This window comes from Centroberyx affinis, unplaced genomic scaffold, assembly GCF_046629955.1.
Source record: "Centroberyx affinis isolate AG114_WGS23_722 - 3 ecotype Tasmania unplaced genomic scaffold, CSIRO-AGI_Caff_v1 ptg000334l_1, whole genome shotgun sequence".
NCBI lineage: Eukaryota > Metazoa > Chordata > Actinopteri > Beryciformes > Berycidae > Centroberyx > Centroberyx affinis.
Window position 1 is genome coordinate 49,024 of NW_027279009.1, and position 26,828 is coordinate 75,851.

General features: G+C 40.5%; 2 protein-coding genes across 4 annotated transcripts; one reads left to right on the plus strand and one right to left on the minus strand.

Annotated features, from left to right (window-relative positions):
* The first annotated feature begins 912 nt into the window (after positions 1-912).
* Positions 913-19,338, plus strand: LOC139641040 (salivary glue protein Sgs-3-like). Its single transcript, XM_071515263.1, has 5 exons — positions 913-964; positions 6,213-6,460; positions 7,888-8,021; positions 14,980-15,077; positions 15,495-19,338. The coding sequence occupies exons 2-5, from the start codon at positions 6,253-6,255 to the stop codon at positions 16,324-16,326; spliced, it is 1,272 nt and encodes a 423-aa protein (XP_071371364.1). The 5' UTR covers positions 913-964; positions 6,213-6,252; the 3' UTR covers positions 16,327-19,338.
* Positions 19,339-19,901: 563 nt separating this feature from the next.
* Positions 19,902-25,502, minus strand: LOC139641033 (mucin-22). Of its 3 annotated transcripts, none has more exons than XM_071515249.1 (8): positions 25,324-25,502; positions 23,781-24,353; positions 23,533-23,705; positions 23,126-23,317; positions 22,827-22,922; positions 21,942-22,077; positions 21,524-21,694; positions 19,902-21,090 (listed from the first exon to the last, which is right to left on the minus strand). In XM_071515249.1, the coding sequence occupies exons 2-8, from the start codon at positions 24,349-24,351 to the stop codon at positions 21,047-21,049; spliced, it is 1,383 nt and encodes a 460-aa protein (XP_071371350.1). In that variant the 5' UTR covers positions 24,352-24,353; positions 25,324-25,502; the 3' UTR covers positions 19,902-21,046. The 3 variants fall into 3 exon arrangements, with proteins under 3 accessions (XP_071371350.1, XP_071371351.1, XP_071371349.1); XM_071515250.1 differs by having other exon boundaries at positions 23,533-23,612; positions 23,724-24,353; XM_071515248.1 differs by having other exon boundaries at positions 23,533-24,353.
* Between the last annotated feature and the right edge of the window lie 1,326 nt (positions 25,503-26,828).

The following is a 26,828-nucleotide window of genomic DNA, read 5'->3' on the forward strand; positions in this document are numbered from 1 at the left end:
AAGCTAACACTGTTACTTTATTTTTAATCTAGAATCTGGCTCATGCAGACTTCTGATCCTCCTTTACAGCACCTATATATCAGAAGTATAAATGTACTGGTTCTATTTTGACAAATGAAAATGTCTGATGGCATGATATCATACGAGTCTTTGCAGTGCATGACTAGACTTGATAGTTTTGTGTTTGGATAACTTTTCACTGTCTGGCTGTGTAAACGACCCAAACTTGTTTGAGGAGGAATTCGTATTTCACCGGAACTACGAATCTAAAAAAAAACACCCTGTTGCCTTTTGTTGTCTGACAAATCTCTTGCGTCAGAGGCCAACATTGAAATGGCCTAATGGAATACAGCATGATAGAATAACCTTGCTTTGAAAGCAACTTAGGTGAACTGGTTTGAGATGTGTTTTATTCTTTATGTGCTGTATACCAACAACTTCAGAATATCTTTTTTTCCAAGGGTGACATGTTTTAAAAAAGGTTTCAGTGTTCAACATGCAGTCCTGAGAGATGTTGAAGACACTATAAATAGACAAAGAACATATTAACATTGATTAAATACAATGAAAGATTATGAAATAAAATTACAACACAAGTACAATAGGCCTACACCAATATTTGCAGGCAGGCTGCCAACATAAGAACTTAACTTGACCTCCAAAACCACTGGCACTCTTGATAAAGACGAGCCAACAAAAAAAAGTAAGATAAAGAAAGTAAATAACAAAGGTAATAAGATATATCTTAACTTGATCCTATTTTTAAACTCTTTAATTCAAATCAGGACAATTGGTATCTGTGTTTTTTTCAAGTCTGAAGAGGAAGTGGCTTAAGTAAACATAGATGAATGACTGATCTATGAGGTATATGTGTGTAGGTGTGAGTGTGTGTGTCAGTTTTGATTTTGTTCCATTCGATACAGCTGATCCTCCGGTGCAGCGTGACACAGCTTGACCAAAAGTTGTAAGTTTCATGTTTTTTTCATAGATTAATACATTTTATGTTTGAAATCTTTTCTGAAAACAACTGAATTGAGTTATCTGGATAGGGATTAACTGAAGAGACTAAGTAATTTCAGATGGAAAACATAATTAAATAGTGATTTGCTTTTTGGGGAATGGCTTAGAGTAGTGTTTCTCAACGGGGGCGTTCAGAGAACGTCGGGGGGCGCTGGAAGCAATATATTTGAAAGCGTTGAGGTGTTCTTGGGGGGCGTTTGTTTAAGGCGAGTTTACACCAAAGATTCACGACGAGACGAGTTGAAACTACTTGCAAAAGAATGTGGTTTGCAACATTCTAAAACCTGCCAGTTTACACCAATGAGACGACGGTGTATCGTTTCCATACTTTTTACTTCAGTGTTTCTGTCAGCTTTCTGTAGCGCAGCTTCATGCTGCCTTCACGGGAACGGGACGTATTATCTATAAAATTTCACCAACATGGCGTTTACCCAGCAAGCAATTTTGCGTTTAAAAGACGTCTAATAGGCGTCTATCCGTAGACCTGACGTCTAGGCTAAAACACGGCTACATTTGGGCTGTCAGTGAAAGTTTAGTAGACGTCTAACCATAGCCCAAGTATAGCCTAGCCATCAATTAGACAGCTATTGAACGACTACATATATACGTCTGATAGACAAAATAGCAAGCCAATCTCTCGTTTAAAAGACGTCTAATGGGCGTCTATACGTAGACCTGACGTCTAGGCTAAAGCACGGTTAAATATGGGCTGTCAGTGAAAGTTTAGTAGACGTCCAACCATAGCCCAAGTATATAGCCATCAATTAGACAGCTATTTAACAAATACATATATAAGTCTAATAGACAACAAAATAATGGCAAAAGGATTATTTTTCCTCAAATATAACATGTTCTGATAATAAATGTCAATCCATCCAACAAACAACAACAAACAAGATAAATATAAAAAGAATTTATTACAAAAATGACATACAGGAATATTTTAAACAACAACAACTGCCGGCTAACCGCTAAGGCGAATGCTAACACTAACAGGCACGTTTTGAACGGGCACTGCACTAGTTTTAGGAAATACACAAACAGATGCAACTTGAACACACATCGTCTGCTGCTGTGAAATGTGCATGAATATTGTGCCAGCACATGTGCTTTCTAGGTAGCATGTTAAGCTAACCACACTATGGCTTACTCTACACTGCTAACCGCTAAAAATGGCACGGTTCCTGCATGATAACAAATAATGTAGATACATAATGAACACATGACAAGACAAAAACACAGCGACTTACAAGATAAACCAAATAAGCCGTAAACGTGTCGTGAACTGCTCAGTTCTGCTCTGCCTCTGACTGCTTCTTCCACCGGGCGGAGCATTACGCCAACCAACTGTCAAGTCTCGCGTTGCCAGTCGTCATGTCTCTCAAGCAGTGCAGCTGCCCTCTAGCGGTTGAGAATCGTAATTGCATTTTGTATTTACTTGTAAAATGAAAGAAAGTCAAATACGGAGAATGGTGTATGAATGTGTGACAGCAAAAAATAATTCTAATTCAAAGGTTAATGCTAACTTCGCCGGATGGGCTTAAGCAGGCTATACAGTAGCCAGTCCCACATAGACCATGTCAATGAAATGATACTAACACCTTGTATTTATTATTGACATTGCAAACATGATGGGATATTATCCACCTCACAAGCTCCGTAGGCAAAAACTACAATTAAACAGTTTGGGCTAAAAGTGGGCTACAAATGGGCTACAAATAGCCGGCCAATTGGGAGCTAAATCGTGGCTACGCATAGACCATGTCAAAGAAATGAATCTAATAATAAACAGGATAATAATCAACATTAATATTCAGGGAAGACAATTAGCCTACATTTTATTTGATGGGGGGCGCTAAGGGACTTGGATAAAGGATAGGGGGGCGCTGGCCCAAAAAAGGTTGAGAACCACTGGCTTAGAGGCACTCAACATAATGTGAATTACTTCGATGGACAATGTCATTAGTTCTGATCCTGATGCCTTTATGAAAATGCTGGGATCAAGAGATATCATTTAAACATTTTTGTGCTGGTTTTTGTGCTGGTTTATTATTGTTCATCGACGTTGACGAAATTCGGTTTGCACGATCTAGGGTCATGACCCAGTCGATGCATAAAATTTGGTAATGATTGATTAAAGTGGGCGCAGCTTATTACAACGAATCTAAATTTCTAGACATTTCACATTCCAAAATTCAAAAAATTGAAATAAATCACCCGTACGTCCCAGAGAGCTGAATTTTTTTCAGCACATCCACTGAATTGTGACAAAACTTTGCCTCACTGCAACCTATGGTCAATTCAGAAGTCCGTCACTCTATATTTTTCAAAATATGCAAAATCAATTAACATCTATATCTCCACAAGTCTTCATTCATATGCTACCAAAATTTTCACAGACATTCTCTAGATGGTAGATCAAGTGTTTCAAAGGGTGTTCAGATCGGTCAAACGGTGAGTCCGCAGTGATATTCAATCTCTTGCTGCAATTTGTACTCTATGCACATTTTCTATTTCGCCAAATGTTTGATCAAACTTCACCAAAATATTTGACAATACACCCGAAACCAGCAGAATGATGTGTGATTTTTTTCAGAATTTTATCACCAACATTTTGACTGTTGTAAGTTTTAAGTTTAAATAGACAAAAGTTTTGCCCATGTGATGTCATTGCCTTGTGACTTGTGAGAACGTGCGTGGGAACAATGTTTTCCCAGTGGTGCAGTCAGTAAGTCGCCTTCTCTCGGGATACAAAGGTTTAGGGTTCGAATCTCCAGGTGGCCAAGTCCTTCTTGCCAGCAATGTACAATGTACACATATCCAGGTGACCGTACTCCGCCTGGAAAGATTTTGAAAAACACATTTTTAATATCTCCTCCTACACCGTTTGACCGTTCACCACCAAAATTGTTATGTAGCATCTACAGACTAATCTCATTAAAAGTTGTTAAAAGGTTGTTGATATCTACTGTCGTTTTGAAGATATTAATTTTGAAATTTGAGAGAGAGTGCAGCCTGTGTCATGATCTGCTCCTGTTTCGTGGTCAACCACTCCTTTCACTCCCCAGTCCTGCCATCCTCCTCCCAGCCACCAGATGTCCTCGGACTTTCCCTCCTCACACACACTAGCTGACATACTAGTCCTCAGAACCACTAACACATGCCAGCACCAAAGCTCCTGCATCACATCGCTAGCTTTTCTGGAAAGCTAAGCAGGTTTGGCTGTGGTTAGTCTTTGGATGGGAGAGCACCTGGTGCTGGAGGCTTGAACCTCTTTCATGGCCGCTATATTCTATATATTTTACTTCAATTAAGGTGACATTTAGATAATTAATCCTGATTAAGACATGTGGATGACTGTAATATTAGTCGCATTATTGGAGGGTTGTATATATAGAATGTATATATCCTATTCCCTGTATGCGTGGCCATTGGAGGTTTCATGAGATATGACACTAACCCAGTGTACCTTAAGTTGATGTTTACAGCTATTATCATTGCTTACATCTACTTAAATCTTATATCTAGCCTTCATGCTAGAAGTCTGAATGCGGAATGAATTAGTGGGAAGTTACACGGTAACTACAGAAATACAGTAGGGACAACATGACTGCGGTTTACAACAGGAGGGAAGTTGCAATCTATAGGAGAGCAGGCTCATGAAAATCTCTTCAACCAGTAATCACAGTACATGTGATTACATGAAAACAGAAATATTAACGAAAATATTAACCCAAGTTCCAATATTATTTGGCCAGTAGTATCCAAGATATCTCAAGTGACTGAGGAACAAACAGAGAATGACCCATATTTTCCCTACCTACCCCCCTCCTCCAAAACATTTCATGGGAATCAGGTACACAATAATCCTATTAATGAGGTCAGTGTGAAATGTTGAGAAGTAGTGCATTTCTCCTAATTGTTTTTGTGTTCCTAGTTGGTGTGTTTTCATACTGTTAAACCTGCAATAAGCGATATCAGACCTTATAATCAATCCTGAATCTAATGTGTGCTATGTGGAGATTTCATTGAGACATAATGATATAAACCAATATCCACACAGCAGCAGCTGTGTTGCTGTTTTCACCTCTTTTCTAAAGCTTGTTGTCAAATTCCGCTCCGGAACAAAGCTCCTCCTGGTCCATTCAGCAGCTTTTCACTTTTTTCTTTACTAGCTTGTCTCTGCCCTCACTGTTTAAAAGCGCTGTTCTGCCCCTCCAATTCCTGAAAAAAGTTCTGGTAATGACGGAATCGATGAAGCGAGTGAGTAAACTTGTTAAACTAGTAAACTTGCTACCTCCCTCTTCACTTGTCATTGTGGGACATGTAACCTTCAGCGGGAGAAAGTTCTGTCAAAGCGAGTCTGGTAACCGCCGACACTTCTCCGTAGGTACGTTTAGCTTAGCTACTAGCCTTTATGCACGGTGCTTTGCAATGTATGCAATGTAGGAGGCCTCCGTAGTGCAGTGGCTTTGCTGTGTGTTACCAAGCGGCCAAAACCACAGATGAATTTTGAAGCCAATAAGGAAGTGTTGGCAGGCGGCAATTCCTCTAACATCAACTAGGGGCTGGCTGCAAAAGGACTCCAAATCCGGCCCAACTCCATGCAAGTCAATGGGACCACAACCCAACTTCTCACTCAAAATGTAAAGTCAATAAATTTTTTCGACAAGAGGTTTTGGTCTCAGTAGCTAATTTAACTCTAATGTGTGTCCATATGGCAATTTTCAAAATAATTGTGTCATTGATGGGATATAACGGATATAAAACGGAGTTGTTTTCCTAGTGATTGACAGGTCGCCCGTCCAGTGATCGATAGGTCATCGATAACGGGCCAATAACAGGTGGAGCTGCGGCTCTAAGGCTGGCTTTTGCTGCGCTGGCTCAAAAAAATGTCAACATGGTAGCAATCGTAAACCCAATCTTTAGGCTTCAAAACAGCCCTCAGAAACCTGTGGGTGAGGTCACACTCACTACGTCCATCTTTTTTTTTACAGTCTGTGTGTTACTTACAAATGTGTTGCAGTTTCCGTCGCCATCTAGTGGTCAGACAATTTTGCTTATTACAGCTTTAAATATGAGGGAAATATGTACAGCTGCTTTCGAGCACTGGTAGTCCAGACTCACTCGCTAATCTTCTTTATTGTGTCGAATGTGTGTGTGTGTGTGTGTGTGTGTGTGTTGTGTTACAGTATATCTTCGCCTGTTCTGGGCGCTGCCTCCTGCCTTAAAATGCTGCTGGGATGCCTTTGTCTGCTCTTCTCTTGGAATCACGTCCTTGTGGAAGGCTTTTCATCTGCTCCCTTCATAGACTCCTGCGGCACTCTGGATCCAAGAAACCTAGTCTTGAATTTTCATTCTAGCCCAGGACAGAGCTCCACCCCACCAAACAACATCACTCTGTCCCAAACCACCTATGCGCCAGGGGATATGATCACTGGTGAGTCTCTAGTTCTTCAGTAATGCCCCATGCTACCTGTTCCTGTCTTTTGCTGTGGTTTCTAATTTACACAACCATGTCATAATATACACCTATTTAATAAACACATTTTTTCCCCCCTATTATATTTAGTTCCCAGAAAACAGTACATTTTTAGTGGCTACATCATGCTGTAGCAGTGGGGATACACAAAAAATTCCACACAGTAAAACCATCACAGATTTTTGAACAATCTCGCCTCTCCGCCTCTTGCCTTTCTCTCCCTAACGGATATCCCATTGGTTTACACCGCCGGCCACTTTTGAATGATCTCCTCCCATTTTATGTCCCGCCCCAAAATCTAGCAACTGTCTAAAACAGCAATGGTAAGCATTATGTTTTGGTGTCAGTCCCTCAGAATCAAAGAGCAAGAGCTTTGATTCACCATGTTCAACAATCATACAGGGAGAAATCCATTGTAGAAGAGAGAGACCAATTTCTCCACTGACAGCAGCCTCAATAGACCAGAATGCAATGCAGCCACAAGACAGTTTTGAGTAAGGTGTGTTGATCATAGACAACAACCCACAGCTTAATGATCACACTTTCAAGCTATTTATATGCCCATATGCCCATCTTTGATTGAAGCACCAAGTTCACACCTGTTCTCTGTTGAAAGTCATTCTGGGAAATGTAGGAAATCACTAACTGAAGTAGAAGTAGACGAGGGAGCTTGAGGGATTCTTGTACAGTAATGACAGCAACTTTCACAGATTTGAAAATTGCCCAAGCAGGATAATATATCATAGTAAACATGAAGCCTAAATGGTTTTGGCAAGGTAACTGTTTTATTGTTATTGTGCTGTGCTGGATTTGAGTGTTTTCATATCAGTGCTGCATTATGTTACATTCTGCTTACTGTCAGTCACCTGACACCCACAGGAAGAAATGGAAGTCTCCGACAGGAAGAAATCCCTCAAATCATTTCAAGCTGTATTGTCACATGCATGTCTTTTTATTTAGGGCATCTTCGTTAGCGGTCTTTGTTTGCTGGGACAGCAATTAATTTCAAGCTAGGTTTGACACCATAAAATAAATCAAAAAAGCATGCATTGAAAAATGATTGGGGGAAATGTAAACTAGATGTGGACAGAAGGAAAATAGCTGTAACTCTAAATGGCACCGGCATAAACATCATATAGACTCGGACTAGCCTATATTAATTGTTTGATTCTTTTTGCAGCATTTTTAAATTTCAATGTATCTCGAAGAGAATTCATCTGTGACTAAGCTTGGCTCTAAATTACTCTACAACTAGTATCATATGGTTGGGGTAAACAAGAAGGGTCTGAGTAACCAAGTTCATCATGCATCAGTTCAGAAGCTGTTTAAACTGTCCACAACTGATAGCTGAGTTCTCCTACATTGTCTCATATTCTCCTCCTCAGTGACCCTAGAGGGAAATACTTCCCCCTTCATAGGGTTTCAACTTGAAGCCCAGGAGGTGGGAGGGAACACTGCTGTGGGAAGTTTTAGTTCTATCACACAAAATGCACAGTTTATGCCATGCAACAACATTCAGGTGAGTAAAACTACTGCATAACATCGTACCTTGGTAAAACCCCATTTTCTCAAAACCTGAAAAAGAGATTTTTCTGTTTTGATTATAACCTTATTTGAGTCTTTATTTGAGTTTACTTTATCTGTAAGATTATACATGCTATCCATTAGTAGGTTAGACCAATATATCAATTTTCCGATATATCGGGCTAATATTTACCTTTTATTAGAACCCATACCATACTAATAAAAATGTTTCAGGTGAGTTAGCAGCTCTTTAAGGCAGGGTGACCACCCTACATATTCTAGGGGAAACTCTGGGATACATTACGAGTTGCATTGTGGGATAGCATCATGGCGGCGACCGTGTACTGTTTTAGCTCTGACAGCCGGCTCAATGTTTTAACCCATTTCTCCGTCAGCCGGCTCTACGTTTTAACCCCGCGAAATCAATTGTATTTACTTATTTATTTTTACATTATTTTATCACAGCTCCATTGGTTTTACGATATTTCCCAGCTGGGTTTTCTTTTTATCGGACTATCTTCTGCCAGCTCGATAGCCAAGCCGCCCCGGCTATTTGCTTGGCTAGGCTCGCCTTTAGCCTGTGGCCAAGCTTAACAAAGTGAACTTCAACTATGCCCTGTGAAGACTGTGTACTGCTTCAGAAAGCAAACAGGACTATTACTAACCTCAAGGAAGACATTCAACGGCTATCTGATGAATTACAGAAGAAAGACTCACTTCTGTCCAGCTTTATGGACATGGCTTCTGGGCAGTCTAAACAGATTGCTACGCTTAGCTCAGCCGTCCACGACACAGTCCTGTGGGACCCTTCCACCTGTCCACGACCTTCCTCCTGCTCAACACCCAGCCATCAGTCGTCCTGGGCAGAGGTGGTGATCCGCGGCGGAAAGAGAGACCCGGTCAGGGCTGCCCCACCACCTCGCTTAAACCTGTCGAACCGCTATGCGATTCTGTCCGATGAGGCTCCGGTTCACCAGGCTGATGCCGCTGCGGTCACGATCCCACCTGACCTGGACCCCTCCCTGGCAACGGTACCGGCTGGCACTGCTGCTTCTTCACCACCGGTGGCTAGGATCGATCGGGCGGCTCGACATTCCACCGTGGGAAAGCCAAACAAGCGGCCCCCTCCCCGGGCAGTGACCTCCTCTTCCCGCCGCAAGATGTTGAAGGAGGCCGTGATCCGTCGCTCTGGAGGTCTTCCTCGCTCCGAGCCAGCAGGACTTCACTCCCCTCCCAAGAGCGATGCCACCTCCTCGCCACAATATTTTCCTCAGCGTCCGGCTTCGCTACACGGTAGTCGTCGCTGCTCCCTCGACGGCCCCTCATCACAGCCACAGCCAACAACCCTCATCATCGGCGACTCCGTCATCAGGGGCGTCAAGTCCAGGTCGGCGGTGACCCACTGCCTTCCTGGAGCTAAGGTAACTGATGTTATCGCCGAACTTGCTGGCCTACTAACTCTGTACCCCTCTGTATGCACGGTCGTCATTCACGCTGGCACTAACGACATCCCACGTCGACAATCTGAACTGTTGAAACGGGATTTTTATGTTCTTTTTAACGCACTAAAGTCCTGTGGAAAGGACATCTTTATCTCCGGCCCCCTACCGACAATCAATCGGGGCTATGGGCGTTTTAGCAGACTGCTTAGCCTCAACAGTTGGCTTCAATCCCAATGCACTCGTCTGAATTATGGTTTTATCGATAATTTTAATCTTTTCTGGGAACGGTCTGCCCTTTTCAAAAGGGATGGTCTCCACCCTAACCACCGTGGCTCACAAATGTTGGCTGGTAACATTTTTTTATTCAACCACATACAACCATCACTCAGCCTCCTGTGACCACCTTGTGGCCATTAACATAGTTGAGAACTCCGTCACCGATTGACGTCCCCAGGGGCCAAGTAACTATAACTTCGGTTCCGGGTCAAAATCAGAATATCCCACAGTGCTTGGTCTATCAAAAAACAGGGTTAGGGTTAAAAACAGTCCCATTGATAATTTCTCCCCCACTAATATTGCCGTTATTACCAGGGAAAGACTTAATATAGTGAAGCCGTGGATCAGTTCCAGAGGCGTCAACTCTCAGAATCTTTTATCAATTGTCTGCACTAAGAAGAGATCTTACACTCCCACCTCCGACCTAGCTGTCAGGTTTGGACTTTTGAATGTTAGATCTCTCTCTAACAAGTCTTTTATCTGTCATGATTTTATTAACTCTTTTAATTTAGATTTTTTTATGATTACTGAAACTTGGTTGAGTCTAGGTGATTTCACTCCATTGATTGAAGCTACACCCCCTGGTTTTATTCATTTCCATCAACCCAGACTATCTGGTCGTGGTGGTGGGGTAGCTGTTATTCACAAAAATCATATAAAATGTTCCCCCATCTGTAATGGCACTTTTCACACTTTTGAATCACTGAGTTTCCTAGTAAATGGTAAGGCTCCCTTGCTATGTGTCCTAGTCTACAGACCCTCTAAACTGAACCAAGATTTCATCCAGGAATTCTCTGACCTTCTGTCTCTCATTGTGCCTAAATACGACAGAATTTTAATACTTGGTGATTTTAACATCCATGTGTGTTGCCCATCACATGCACTTGTCACTGATTTTATGCAGCTTATTGAGTCTTTTAACCTTATTCAATTTGTTACTGAGCCTACTCATGTAAAGGGTCATACTCTTGACCTTGTACTATCATCTGGCTTGCCCCTAAATAATCTTGAGATAAAGGATATGTGTGTGTCTGACCACAAGGCAATTGTATTTGATGCTCCACTATTTCCTTCTACCTGAAAGCCATCCTCTCCCCTCAGCTCTCGCATTTTTAACGCAACCTCTGCTACCAGATTCTCTGAGGCTTTCCTGGCAACTCACAGTGATATATCTGTCATGACTTCCCACAGTCACACTGATGAGCTAGTTACTCACTTTAATCAAACCTGTTTGGCAGTACTGGATTCCATTGCTCCTCTCAAAAACAGGAAGTCAAAACCTCGAGCTCTTCCATGGCTCAATGATACAACTCAGGCCTCTCTAAGAGAATGTAGAAAAGCTGAGCGAAAATGGAAGGCTAATAAAATACAGATCTTCCATGATATTTTGAGAAATCGAATGCTCACATATCAGAAAATGGTTAAGGATGCAAGAGCTGCTTTTTTCTCAGACCTTATATCTAAAAACTGTCATAACTCTAAGGTTCTGTTCCAAGCCATAGATTCTGTCATTAGCCCCTCCCCCAGCCACAGCCTTGAAGCCTCCCCAGAGAAGTGTGAGGAATTTTTAGTTTTTTTTACTCAGAAGGTTGAAAATATAAGATGTCAGATTTCACCTGCTGACAGGGACTCACCTGTTTTGTTGGAAAATTCAGCTGTTTTAAATTGTTTTCAACCAATTTCTTTATTGTTTTTAAAGGATATTGTCTCCCAAATGAGGTCCTCTACTTGCTGTTCTGATGTTGTTCCAACAAAATTTCTCAAAGATGTCTTTGACACAGTAGGTCCTAGTATTCTGTCTATTGTCAGCAGCTCCCTGGCCACAGGAACTTTTCCTTCTAGTTTTAAGCATTCAGTGGTTCAGCCTCTTCTTAAAAAGCCCAACCTTGATGTGTCTGATCCTACCAATTTTAGACCCATTTCTAAACTGCCTTTTTTATCAAAAGTTTTAGAAAAAACTGTTTTTACCCAATTATTATCTTATCTGAACCATAATAATATTTTTGAAAAATTCCAGTCAGGTTTTAGAGCATTATACAGCACAGAAACAGCCCTGGTCAAAGTAGCAAACGACCTCCTTCTCACAGCAGATGCAGGAGAATGCTCAGTCTTAATCCTTCTAGACCTGAGTGCAGCTTTTGACACTGTAGATCATGCTATCTTAATTGAGCGCCTTGAACAATGGGTAGGTATCTCAGACTTAGCACTGGGTTGGCTTAAATCCTATTTATCTAATAGGACCTTCTCTGTCAGAATAGGAAAGTCATCGTCGACCACAGCAGACATCACCTGTGGGGTTCCACAGGGCTCAATTCTTGGCCCCATCCTCTTCTCCCTCTACATGCTTCCACTTGGTCACATAATTCGTAAGCATAATGTTTCCTTTCACAGCTATGCTGACGACACACAGTTATATCTACTCTTAAGACATAATGATCCCAATTGCCTTAACACTCTGAGAAACTGTCTTACGGACATTAAGTGTTGGATGTCACAAAATTTTCTTCAGTTAAATGAAAGCAAAACTGAAATTGTCTTATTTGGGCAGCCCAACGCAAGAAATCTTATTTTACATGATCTGGGTGACTTATCATCTAACATAAAGCCTGTGGCCAGAAACTTAGGAGTGATTTTTGACAGTGACCTGAGTTTCGAGGATCAGGTAAAGAGAGTTGTGCAGTCTTGCTTCCTTCAACTAAGAAACGTATAAAAAATCAAGTCATTTTTATCTCATGCTGACTTAGAGAAGGTAATTCATGCTTTTATCTCATCTCGTCTAGACTATTGCAACTCTCTTTATACCTGCCTTTATACCTTGTTCAAAATGCTGCAGCTAGAATTTTAACTGGCACTAAACGTAGAGACCATATTACCCCAGTCTTAGCACATCTGCACTGGCTACCAGTAAGATTTAGAATTGATTTTAAGATCTTTTTTAAGATCATTTTTTACTGATTACATTTAAAGCACAGAAAGGATTCTCGGCTGGGGTTTCGCCGCGCGCTTCCTGCGGCACTTGCCATGGGTGCGATTGGCTTGTGGGGCGTTTTCTCGCGGGCCGTGCGTTCAGGCTGTTTCCCGCAGGGCTTGATGGGGTTTGGATCGGGCGGTTTCGCTGGTCGGTCTGTCGGAGGCGGTGCTCGTCTCTCCTGGCTCGGCGGTCGGTTGTTGTTTTGGGGGATGGGGGCTGCTTCCATGCGTGGGGTTGCCGGGAGGCTGGGGATTTCATGCTGGGGTGTGCGCCTTTGCGCGGGGGTCTTCGGTTTCTTGGCGATGTCGCGCTTGGGGTGGCTTTCGTCTCTCGGGGCGATGATCGGCTGGCGGGTTTGTGGAGACGGGTGCTGTCTCTGCCGGGTTGGCCGGTGCGGTCGGCCGGTCTGGGTCCTGTCGGGCTTTTGTGGGGGTGGCTTGATCGTGGGGTCCGTGGGGGATGCCCTGTGGGCCGTTTGCGCCGGTGGCGGGTTCTGCAGGGGGCGTGGGGCGGGGCTTTGCCGGGTGTCCTGGGGGCATGGTGGCTGGAGTGCCTGGGGTCTGCGGGGCTGTCGCTGCTGCGCATGGGGGGTTCCTTGATGGGCCGGGGGTTTGGGGAGTGGAGCAGTCATTTGGAGTGGTGGTATTGGTTTGTGGCATTGTCGGTGTCTCGGCTGTGTTTCTGGTTTGGTGCTGCCCTGGTGGATTGGGGGTATCGGTCTCTTTCGGGGGCATGGAGGGTTCTCGCTGGCTCTGGACTCTTGAACGGTAGTGTTGCCTACTTCTACCTGTATGTCCATGTTTTTGCCTTTTTTGTGTTTTGGCACACACTTTTATTTAGAGTTCCATCTGTTTTTAATTGTATCTCTGTTTCTTTGTTTTAGTTGCACCTGTTTATCTCCTGTATTACCTTTTATTCCTATTTTTTATTTTTTATAATTTCTTTTCGGCACACACTTTTATGTAAAGTTCGATCTGCTTTTAATTGTATCTCTGTTGGTTTGTGTTTTTTTTTTTTTTTTTTTTTTTGTACCTGTCTACATCATATTTTACTTTTTATGCCTATTTTCTTTTATTGCTGCTGTTGGATTTTACTGTATGTAAAGCACTTTGTAAACATTGTTTTTAGAAAAGTGCTATACAAATAAAGTTATTATTATTATTATTATTATTATTATTATTAGGCTTTTAAATGAAAAATTAATTTACAAAAAACATAAGTGAATAGCTAAATAAATAAAATGTGCAGAGTTAATAAAATGTCATTGCAGGTTTTACAGACTGACTTTATGTATTGCATTTCCTTTGGATGTGAAATATGAATAATAATAAATTAATGAATCCTGTCAAATAAAGGTGCTTCGTTGAAATCAACGAGCTTTGCTACGCGCTGTGTCACTGCCAAATCTGTCCGGGCTACCGTCGTTATGGCAACGAGTGCGCTGGGTTTAGGAGTGAAAGCCGGCTAAAATCATTTATCTTTAAATTAGTAAATTACTCAAGTGCACTATTAAGGTGACGAATCTTCATCTGGGTTTGTGTAAATGACACTTTACATAAACTCATAAACTCGTAAACAACGCAGACTGTGCAACATTATGCAGAGAATGTGCAACATTCTAAACATTAATTTACCTCATCACAGCGTCCCATTCCTATCACAGGAACCAAGAACCAATCATTTCGGGGGTTGTTAAGAATATTGTGTTCATATTTCGTAAAGGAAATATGCGTGCATGTCACAGAAAATTAAATTAGCCTATGGCCATAGGCCGTAAACAAGCGCATATACGAGAATTGGGGGGCTGGGGATTCCAAACAAAAATGTAAATGTAAATGCAGTTAAAACACTCTAACGTTGATATATACGTATCTAGAAATGTTGATATGAAATGTATTTTTGGTTCAGAAACGTTCAATGTATCCGTGGTTTGCAGAAACGTAAAATGCCAACATTTTATTCTGGCGACTGGGTTGCGGTATCAGCGTTGAAAAACCACTGTCAGTCGAACCCTACTGTCCATGTAGTCACACATTCACTAACACCAAGAAGTGCCTTCTTATTTGGATGATTTTGTGTGACATTTACAATACCATGCTATGTGCGGTCTTTGTCTGATGTATTTAGTCCTGATCCATAATTAATTAATAATCCTTGGCATCTAATCGAATGCTAAATCCAAGGCCTTGTGTATTTTGGGTTTGAACTGGATTAAACAAAAAAATCTTGATTTGCTTTGCATGCTATTTTTCTCAACCACAAAGAATGGTGCAGTGATCCAGACTGATAACCGACCCAAGAGAGGTGTGACCGCAGTCTGGACAGCACCTTCCACAAATTCCCTGGGGAACATTGTTTTCAGGTAAGTCTTTTTTGTACAGTAACCTTATCATACCACATAATTATCAGAATCAGAATAAGAATTAGTTTTATTGGTCAAGTAAGTTTTGTCATGCAAGGAATTCAACATGGTGGGTTGATCCCATAGGTCACATTAAACATAAAACAGCACACAATTCTAAAAGATATAACCCACTTCCAAATTGTCAAGACTTCTACAAAACAACATCAATTGGTGAAAGTCCAAATTGTCCATCCTATCCATTCTCTTATATTGTGATATTATTCTGCAATGGTAGACATTTTCCTAAAATTACAGAGAATACATGGTACTCAGCATACTCACCCAGTATTGAACAAGCTAAAGGTTGTCATACAGTGGACTTCCCCATTAAACCCACCTCAGGTACTGATCACCATATGTCCTGTCTTCACGCAGAGCAACATTTATGCAGAGCGTCCGCACATATTGGATTGCAGTGCCTAGCGCTACAGTGACCAGAGTATCACCCAATCAACAAACCACTACAACAGCAGTCCCTACTGAGCCTGCTACCACAACTATTACAACACAGTCTCCTACTACTACTGCTAGACCAACTGAACCTTCTACCACTACTACAGCACAGCCTCCTCCTACTACTATTACTACACCAACTGAACCTTCTACCACTACTACAACACAGCCTCCTCCTACTACTATTACTACACCAACTGAACCTTCTACCACTACTACAACACAGCCTCCTCCTACTACTATTACTACACCAACTGAACCTTCTACCACTACTACAACACAGCCTCCTCCTACTACTATTACTACACCAATTGAACCTTCTACCACTACTACAACACAGCCTCCTCCTACTACTATTACTACACCAACTGAACCTTCTACCACTACTACAGCACAGCCTCCTCCTACTACTATTACTACACCAACTGAACCTTCTACTACTACTACAGCACAGCCTCCTCCTACTACTATTACTACACCAACTGAACCTTCTACCACTACTACAACACATCCTCCTACTACTACTACTGCTACTACTACACCAACTGAACCTTCTACCACTACTACAACACATCCTCCTACGACTACTACTGCTACTACTACACCAACTGAACCTTCTACCACTACTACAACACATCCTCCTCCTCCTCCTCCTACTACTATTACTGCAACTACATGCCAATCCCCTACGACTGCTTCTGGACCAACCATTAATCTCCTGCTCCCGTTAGTGCTGCTACTAGTTCAGTTTTAGTTTAGTATGACTAAGTTTGCTACCAGTACTATTCGTAGTATCACTTCTACTACCAGTGAAACAATTGCCAATGCCCTGAAAGCTGTATTGCAATTCTTGGCATTGCCTACATCTCTCTCCTATCTCCTGCAATAATGTCTTTGACTTTTGCCATACATACATGAACTGTCATAATCATACATCTGTCCGTTATATCAAGGGTTTGGTGCAAAAGGGGCATAAGTGACATTTTGGCTAAAAATGAGTATTGCATATCATTGGAAAGCTCTGGCTGAGCTCTATGTGATGGTCAAAAGAACACATATGTAATCATGAACAAAATTAAAATAAAAGGGAAAATCCACAAGACTCAAGTGTCCAAGACTGAAAAAATATGTGACTGCACTTGTTAGGAATATCAGCTAATTCTGATGTTATGTTTTTAATTTAAAAAAAAGATGCAGCCATTTAAAGTTTTGTATTTGTTCTGCTATAAAATTAGGAAAATGTCACTGTAAACCTTTGATGTCTTTGTCCTCAACTTGCTCTGAAATTGCTCCTGACTTGTTTACAAAAAAACATATGTACCTTTTCTTATTTTTTTAGCACTTGTAGTGACACAGGAGTGTTTATGGCAGTTAATCTCTTGTCATGTTGGCGATTCAGCAATGTAATGGTATTCTATTCTCGGAAGTTGCTCTGGGTAACAGTGTCAGCCAAATGTCTAAAATGTAAATGACATTACATGAGGGTTGGCTGTAACAGGGGGCAACTCCAGCCGTTCCTTGAGTCTTACACATGGTGGCAGTGTGACTCTATTCTTCCTATCCATCTGTGACTCTTAATGGAACGTTGCTGTGAGCAGGAAGCACAGGTTTTTCTATTTTTTGTAGGTCCGTTTGTTGATACTGCTGGTATGCTTCGAACTTGTCAGTCACCTCTTCTAAGACAGTTGAGTTGGCCCCAAAGTTGACAAAAGCTTGGTCTTTCACTTTGAGTGGGTTTCACTGCACAAAATCAATTCCTATGACCAGAACAGTCCTAACTGCTGCCATAGCTAACTGCAGTGGCCAGATTTATTAATATTATGTTCTCTGTTACTTATTTGAAATGTCATTTGTAATAATACTGATATTTTTTGTGGGAAAATCTTTTCTTTTAAAATGAGATAGCCACCATTTAGTGGCATGTCCTCATACTGGTTGATGGCACAAAGTTAAAACAAATTACAGCACATTTTAAAGGATAGCAGGGAACTGATGTCCTTGGCTGACGAATCTCAGACCTTTCCTGTAGTTTTCTTGTAGGCTTATTCCTGATTCCTGAAAAGATTGGTTTCCTAAATGCATATTCATATATACATTGACTTAATGCACAGTACTAAAGAAGAATTTTTATATTTTTGCTATTTTTCTACTCTGTTCTTGATGTAAGATTTAATTAATTCCTTATTGGGGTGCAATATTGAATTCTCTACTGTTGTAGACCTTCTTTTTTCTATTTATATCTACTTAATTGTATATATACAGTATATTCTAATGTTTTTCTACTGGGGTTTTTTTCTATTCTGTGAATCTTTACATTGAATCTGGTGGTTCCTTGAACAATGTAGACATATGTGAATGGTCTTTTTTGGCATTTCTAGACACTATTTCTTTCTGTCTGATTGCCCCATGATGTCATTGATTTGGAACACCTGTTTTGCAGACTATGTCCCTGAGATGATGTGATATTTTATGCTGAAGAAAGCAATATGTGCTGAAACGGATGCTCTATATTTTGGAGTTATTGAATGATAACCGCCACATATATAGTATATTTTTTCCCCCCAAATGGATAAATAGCATTTTAAAAATGAACTCTTCATATGTATTGTCAGTGAAACTATTCAAATACAGTTTTAAATCATATGCACATCTTTATCCTCATTGTGTCAAGGATTTATCCTCATTGTCCAGCTACATACTTTCATTTATGATCCAATTGATTTGAGATATGCATGCTACTACAGTGCATGGATCTCTTTCACAGTAACATGTAAGATAACCTTGCTTTTCACAAGATTATTGTCCTTAGATTATAATATAATGGTTGACAGCATGATAGCCTTTTTACAGACTTGATCTTGTGTATATTTGTTTTAGAAATATGAACTTAAAGGCAACATTGTTACTGTTATACTGTTAGATACTACCAATCTGTGATGTTTGTGATGTTTCTCCCTGTATGATTGTTGAACGTTGGTGCAAAATGGCGGCTCTAGAAAGGAACCCTTGTGTCATTTACCATAACCTGACATTTACCATTTTAGACAGTTGTTAGACAGTATTAAACGCCATTGTAGCTGCACTGGAAATATCTCAACGTGGCGTCACATTGTCTATGTTTGGACAGTTATGCATGCAGAAAAGAAAAATGCATCAGTGAACAACAAAAGGGACACAAAAAAGCAAAGTCATTGCCAGTAGCTGTTTTTTCTTTTCTTTCTTTTTTTTTTAAGTGTTTTAGGGTGGATTTTTCCTATAGCATTTAGGAATAGAAAAAAAGGATTGCTGTAAAACAGTAATGGCCTGTTATTTGTTGCCTGTCTTGTATATATTTAGTGATGTATTTAGTGATGTATCCATTGATAGGGGATTCAGGATTCTGTTGCTAGAATGTGACCTTTGGATTGTTAAAGACATTTTTTTGTTAAACAGACATTTAAAAAAACAAAATAAAAAATCAATGGTCAACACTGGATTGACCAGTTACCGTGCAAACAGTGGGCACACAACAGCCTGGGTTCAAATCCCAGTTTAAGCCTCTTTTGTTTCTATACCTTTTATTTTTCTTCATAAATCAAGTAAAGTTAACTGGCCACTTCTACTGTACTTTACAAAACCAAACCAAACAAAAAGATTCAGCAGCAGATTCTTACACTTACTGGAAACAATGTTATTTTCTCTACTTTGTTTTTATTATGATAAAGTTAAATATTCTCTTATAATAAAGTGTAGTTATTTCTCCGTTAAAGTTAAGTTTTCTTTTTTCTGTTTCTAGCATAATAAAGTTAGGTTTTCTCTGTTCTCATTATAATAAAGTAATGTTTTCTTTTCATAATAATAAAGTTGTATTTTCTCAGTTTTCTTGATCATTTTCAAAGTAATTATAGTTTTCTGTTTTCACAATAATAAAGTAGCATTTTCAGTTTTCATTATAATAAAAAAATTATTATAACATTATAATGTACATTTCCTCTTTTTTATTGTAATGAAGTTATTCTCTGTAAAGCAGCTATCATTTATCTGGATCTTATATTGCTTTTCATTGTCTCAGGAGATTTCGGTGCTGCTGTCAGTGTCAACATCCAAGAGTAGGAATGCCAAAGAGTGTAAATGGTAATATATTATAATATATATATATATATATATATATATATTATATTATAATATATATATATTATATATTTATCTCTCTCTCTCTCTCTCTCTATATATATATATATATATATAGGTATACACACATATATATAATATACTGTATGTATTAATATAATATAATGTAATGTAATATAATATAGTATAATATACTATAAATGGCAACAAGAGAATCAGTATGAGTAAAACATTTATTTCAAAAATATGTAAAAACTCCATTATTAAATATTACAAAGTGCAATATCAGTGTTTCGCCAACCTGTGGTTACATTGCTTCTCCTTCAAGAGCGATTGCTCTTTTTGCATGCATGCTCATACAGTACACAGACACACACACATACACACACAAATATCAGCCAATGTAGGCTTCATCTTTAGAGCAATATTTTATCACTGACACTATGTTCTCATTCACTCACTCAACATTCACACCGGTCAGAAGAACACAGGTACACAAAAACACTCATGTCTGCCATCTATTGGCATCATTATATGAGTGACAGGAGAGGAGGCACTGACAAATATTAAGTGTCTGTTCATCTGCTTGTCTCTTGTGTGTGTACACAAAACGCACAGTACACACAGGCAGATGTGCAGTCACACACACAATAGACAACATACATAGTCATGAGGGCACATCTGATTCTCAGGGTAAACAAAACAGAATCATGGTAAAAAAAATAAAATAAAAAAAGTTCTTCATTTGGCCGTTGTCGGAGAGAAACCTTATCTCTGAGCCTTCAACTTTTGATGAAAATAAAATTGTATAAACTTAAAATACATTTATATTTTACAGATTGACACCCATGTAATATTGAAATTTTACAGAGATTTTTTCTAGGGTCATGGTTATGAGGTTTTCGCTTGACAGTAACGATACGGGCCTAAGGTTCTTATTACCAGCAGTACTCTGGCTTCTGCAGACGAGGATTGCACATATAACATTAAATTAAAACACACTTAAAATATCATTGACTTCTTTCTTTCAGAACCTGCTGTAAAAGGGCTGTAGAAAAGTGACTTTCCTGTAGCCTACAGTGAATTGACAGAAAATGTAGTGTGATCCTAAATGTCTGGGATGTACTGTGTCACCAAAAGCACCTCAGAGTAGCAGGTGTAGTCTAGGATAAAGGATCAACTCCCCCATATGACGTAATTCTCTTAATTATCAACATACGAACTCTGAGAAACTGCACTCTTCTCCTGTGAGATGCTTTGCAGTGATGGGACTTATAAATATGTTCAGTGGTAGATGTATATGGATAGGGAAGTTGTGATTTTCCTGTTTTCACTCAGGGGTTTGGCTTCGGTCATCAGTTTCCTTACAGCATGGCCAGACCCAGCAAGCCCGCAATGATCAGCAGAGCTATTGGATTTAGGGGAATAGAGAAAGACAAAGACAGACAAAGAAAAAAAAACAGAGGGTTTAGTCATACAGACAAATTTCATCTTTAGGACTTTACAGGCATTCTTTACGTCGAAATCACAAGCAACCATATCGCCGTGCTCTAATTTAAGATAGTTGATTGCTGGATGTATTGCCAATAGTGTTGCAGTTATAACTGAGACATACAGCAACACTTGTTCATGTTTAATGGCTGCTGACAGGTGATACTAGGCAAATATCCAGCTGCAGCCAACTATTTCCGCACCGTCACACAAGGAAACAAGCTGACTGTGGTCAATAGCCGACGTAGAAAATTCATGCACTACCGGCGACTGGTTAATAATATATATATGGCATGGGAAGATCCTAGTTTCAGATGTTGTGCAAAACCAAGCCATTCTCTTGTATTTACCTTGGGACAGGGATTGCTGGAGTGTGATGGCGTGGGCGGTGGTGGGTGCGGCGGTGGTGGGTGCGGCGGTGGTGTTGCTAGAAATCTGGTTGGTGACGTTGCTGTTGGGGTTTGACAGGTCGACAATGTTGGTCCGGATTTGGGTGGTGGGGCTCCCCACAGCACCAGAACCTAAGGGCACAAGCAAAAGACAAAAGATTAGTGGTATGTCGTCAGCAAATGGGAGAACAGAATTAGGATTAGTATGATCAGTGGTCAGAAATCCATTATCTGTGTGTTTGTGTGTGTATATGCCTGTATACTATTGTTGAAAGTTTTAGTGGAGGCAGGCAGTTGTCTGCTGTGAGTGTGTTACCTCTGTGTTTGTGCATGATGTACAGTATGTGTGTATATGTGTATCTTAAATTCATTAGCTTACTACTGTTGAAGGCTCCAGTGGAGAAGGTGGTAGAGAAGCTTGTTGATGCCCTTGCAGTAGAGTCAGGTATGGTGGCAGCAAATGTACACTGGACTTGTCTTCCATTGACACTGCCCCTCACTGAGTTCACCGGCAGCTGCAGAGCGAACACACTCAGTTTAGTATAGGACACAGATGACAATTTCTTTTCAATGGTGTATTGATATAAACAATATTCATCCCCCATAGAGATGTCCTGGTAACATTTTAAATGAACACTTTGCCTTGACATTGCCTGGGCAGCAGGTTAAAAACAGCTACATGGGACATTAATATTAATTAAGTAATATTGATTCAATCATTGCATGTCAAGTCTCTATTCAGTATTTGATTTTTCAAACAAAAAGCAGAGGATGAACCAACCCAGGGGGAGAGAATGAGAAGTACATAAACATGAAAAACAGGTTCCAAACACAAATTATCATGGTTTACCCCAAGGCATTTATTTAGTATTTAATTACTGTCTAACTAATGACATAAGTAGTATATTAGCTGACATGAGGACTGAATCAGCATTCATAAAGCTCGTGTTGGGGTGGGGTTATCTATGTTACCAGTATTTTTCAGTGGGCAAACCAGCAAAAGAACAATACCAGACTACAGGGAAGGGGACACCAATAGACGAAAAAACATACCACACAATGTTAGGTGGGGAGTTCACGCTTCTCATCCCCGCCCCCAACCCTCACCCAGCCTTACCCCACCTCCAACACACCCCCAGCCCTACTCCACCCAAGCCATCCCCACCCCAAACACCCCACCAGCCCTACCCCACCCAAAGCCATCCCCACCCCCAACCCCCACCCAGCCCTACCCCACTGTCCCAGAGAGGCAGGTAAAACTCACATTTATTAGAGTCAGCTGGTTGTTGTCGAGGAAAGCGCCAAAGAAGGCAACAGCGCTGTTGTTGTTTACACAGATGTAGGTGGTGTCATTACCTCCCTGTGGGGCAAAACCGGAGACAGAACGATTAACACCTATACACAACTGATTTTAAACAAACTACATGGCAGAGCCACAAGATCTGCATGACATTTCATTAGTTTGATTAGTTTAATTACCTTGAAACCAGGGAAATCAGTTGAGGGTTAGATTCAATGGCAGACTAAAATTCTATGTGTATAGTTACAGTGAGCCTTGCATACCGGTGTGGTGTCGGTGGACAGGCTGGCGGCGATATAGCCATCTGTCTCTCCTGAGAGCTGGAACTCAAAGTTCTGGCCGCTGGTCTGCTGGATGCCAACAAAGAAACACGACCCTGGTACAGCTGGGTTACAGTCAGATGGCTCGCTCGCGCAGAGCTGGGTCGTCCCACATTGTTCCCTAGAGACAGGTGTCTGTGTGTGTGTGTGATGGGAGGAGGAAGAGAGGGAACACTTAAGAGGGCCGCATTGTGCGAGGTGTGATGCAGTCCAGCACCGTCAATGAAAGTGAAATTATTCCATTCTATTCCACTCTGTTCTGTTACATTCTATTTTATGTTATCATTTTACTCTATTCTGTTCTGCTGTGCTCTTTGCTTTTCTGTTTTGTAGTATTTATTTTCACTCACCGTGAGAACTTCTACTGTGGTGTTGGTCACCAGTGGGGCTGCTGTTGTGGCAATTGTAGTCATTACAGTTGTCATGCCGCCTGTTGTTGTCACGCCACCTGTTGTTGTCATGCCGCCTGTTGTTGTCACACCGCTCGCTGTTGTTGTCACGCCGCCTGTTGTTGTCACGCCGCCTGTTGTTGTCACGCCGCCTGTTGTTGTCATGCCGCCTGTTGTTGTCACACCGCTCGCTGTTGTTGTCATGCCGCCTGTTGTTGTCACACCGCTCGCTGTTGTTGTCATGCCGCCTGTTGTTGTCATGCCGCCTGTTGTTGTCATGCCGCCTGTTGTTGTCACGCCACTCGCTGTTGTAGTTGCAGCGTTTGCTGTTGCAGTCGCGGCGTTCGCTGTTGTAGTTGCAGCGTTTGCTGTTGTAGTCGCGGCGGCGTTCATTGTTGTAGTCGCGGCGGCGTTCATTGTTGTAGTCGCGGCGGCGTTCATTGTTGTAGTCGCGGCGGCGTTCGCTGTTGTAGTTGCAGCGTTTGCTGTTGTAGTCGCGGCGGCGTTCGCTGTTGTAGTCGCGGCGTTTGCTGTTGTAGTCGCGGCGTTCGCTGTTGTAGTCGCGGCGTTCGCTGTTGTAGTCGCAGCGTTTGCTGTTGTAGTCGCGGCGGCGTTCATTGTTGTAGTCGCGGCGGCGTTCGCTGTTGTAGTCGCAGCGTTTGCTGTTGTAGTCGCAGCGTTCGCTGTTGTGGGCATTGTGGTCGTAGTCTGAGCGTTGGTGCCCGCAGACATCCAGGCGCATGCCACAAGCACAACAGTAAGGACCAGTTTGTTGTCCATATCTGGAGTTGGTGGGTAAAGATCATTCAAGTAAGTAATGGGACAGGCTCATCAGCTACAGTAACTTATATTTATTAAGCTCAGACTAGCATAGAAAAATATTTAAAATGAATCAATTCTAAAATCAAAAATTGCTGTCGTAAGTGTAAAATACTATACCCTTTTACAACTAAATTAACCCTATTAATTAAAAAAAAAAAGAAGAATAATGAATATTATATAATTAAGATAATATATATTGTTATTATATATATTATATATGAGATATGATTAAGATATATTTATCATTCTATATTTAACAAATCAGTTTGCTCTTAACATAAAAAGTACATGGTCTGAAGTGTAATTTACTGTACCATTTCATGACAAAAAATCTTATGAATTTTAAAAATTTGGAATCATTAAGATTAGGCTGTAATTTATCATTTTACCTTCTGCTTAATAATTTAACATACATTTTCTCTCAGTATAGGAAATCATGGGCCTGAGGTGTCAAGTAGGTAGTTGTTCTACTAAAATCATGATTTTTAAAAACTGTGAATAATTAAGAACTAAAATTATTACAAAACATATAAAAACCCATGTATGTATAAACCTAAAAGGAATCTAAACCAAAAATTCTATTCCATTTTATTATATTTACCACATTCATTTAGTATTTTTCTATTACTGAATATTAAAAAATTTGATGACTGTTTAAAGACAAAAATGTTTTAATGTAAATTTGTGTTAATTACTACCTTACTTAAAAGGATACTATAATATGAATTAAATTTGAACTGCCATTGTCAAGTACTAATTTTATCCATCCATCAATAAACAAATACTATATAAATAAAATTATTATAAACATATCACTATCACTTATGACTAGGTAAATTACAATTGGACACTACATAGCAGGTGAAAGGGTGTAACATCATAACAACGTAAGCACTACATTTCACTGCTGTCATTATCGTTGTAGCCTACCTGTAGATCTTTTTTTCTTTAATCTGATGTGTGAGATTTGGCAAAGAAGACAACGAGGTCCTTGAAATAAAGAATTTGTGTAGCTGTAGTTTTCCTCTTATGTGTGGTTCACAGGTGGACTTCTGCCCCAGACGCTCTCAGCAGGCTCCCAGGTGAGGATGTAGTACCTCTGTTCACTTTGTTCCAGTATTTAAACAGAGGAGGGAGGGGTGTAGACACCGGAGTAGGTAAGGGAACAAAAAAAACAAAACTCATTTCGTTTTAGGTGTGTCCCTTTTTAACTCCACTCCCAGAAGCCTCTGACGTCATGCATGTCATCTCTGGAGGGAGGGGTATAGGCCCAAGGGTGTATGTGATGGAAACAATTCTGCTGCTCACCTGCACGACCCCTGACAATGGAATTGTGCCAAGTCACTGCACATTTTACCTGTTCCTTCCTTCAGATTTGCAATACCCGTAACCTACTAGACTGAAAATAAATTACGAGCACGAGGAAACCAACACTATCATTACTGTAGGCCAAAGTACAGTATATCTTCCTGGATTCCTGTTTTCTATTGAGGACTTCAAATTTTTCACACTGCAAAATCTTTAGTAATCTTCTAATGTATCTAAATTAAGGTTATTGTTATCATTATTACCTCTACCAAAGAGTTTATGTTTTTGCCTCTGTTAGTTTATCTGTTCGTCAGCAGGATATTTAAAACAAAAATGTGAACGAGTTTCCTCGATTGATTGATTGAACAATTGATTATATTTAAACTAACAAAGACAAAGACTTGATTCCAAATCTTATAGGTTTGTTTACAGGGTCAAGAAATCAATTTAACTTAAAATGTAAGTGATAGGAATGATGTGTTTGGGTGTAACAGTAAGTTTGCACTCTCTGAGTGCCTTCTAGTAATATAATTGAGGTCAGTAATTTCCACTTGGCAGCTGCCAGTGTCTGAGGTATGAGGGTGTCACACAGTGTAACATCTGAAATGTTTGGATTTTGTGTCATTTGATGCTATATAAGAAAATGTGTGTGTGTCTTACTTTTCCTGACATGAGGCAAGGTGACCTCTCCTTTTAAAAGAGAGCCACCTATGGGGATTTGACTGGAGGGCTCGTTAAGGTAAATTACAGGAAATGGGTTTGGTAACACACTCAAAGCAACAGCACCAGTGTCTGTGTGTATGTGTGTGTGTGTGTGTGTGTGAGATTGTCTGGTGATTATCAGTGAGGCCTGACCTCTCAAACATATCACCCATTACCTGCCATTTACATCTCTTTAACGAGTTCTCCATACAAACCTCCACTAGTGTTTGTTTCCCACATAGGAAAGAGAGAATGTACCGTGTGTGTGCATGTGTGTTTGCGTGTGTGTGTGTGTATGGGTTCATATTTGAAAGCAGTCATATGAGACTGAAGACAATGCCAAGAACTGGTCTGTTGACGGCAATGCCAGCTCCCGTGTTTGTTTCAATATCCTCATTGTCTGCAATGTTTTCTTTCTTGAACAT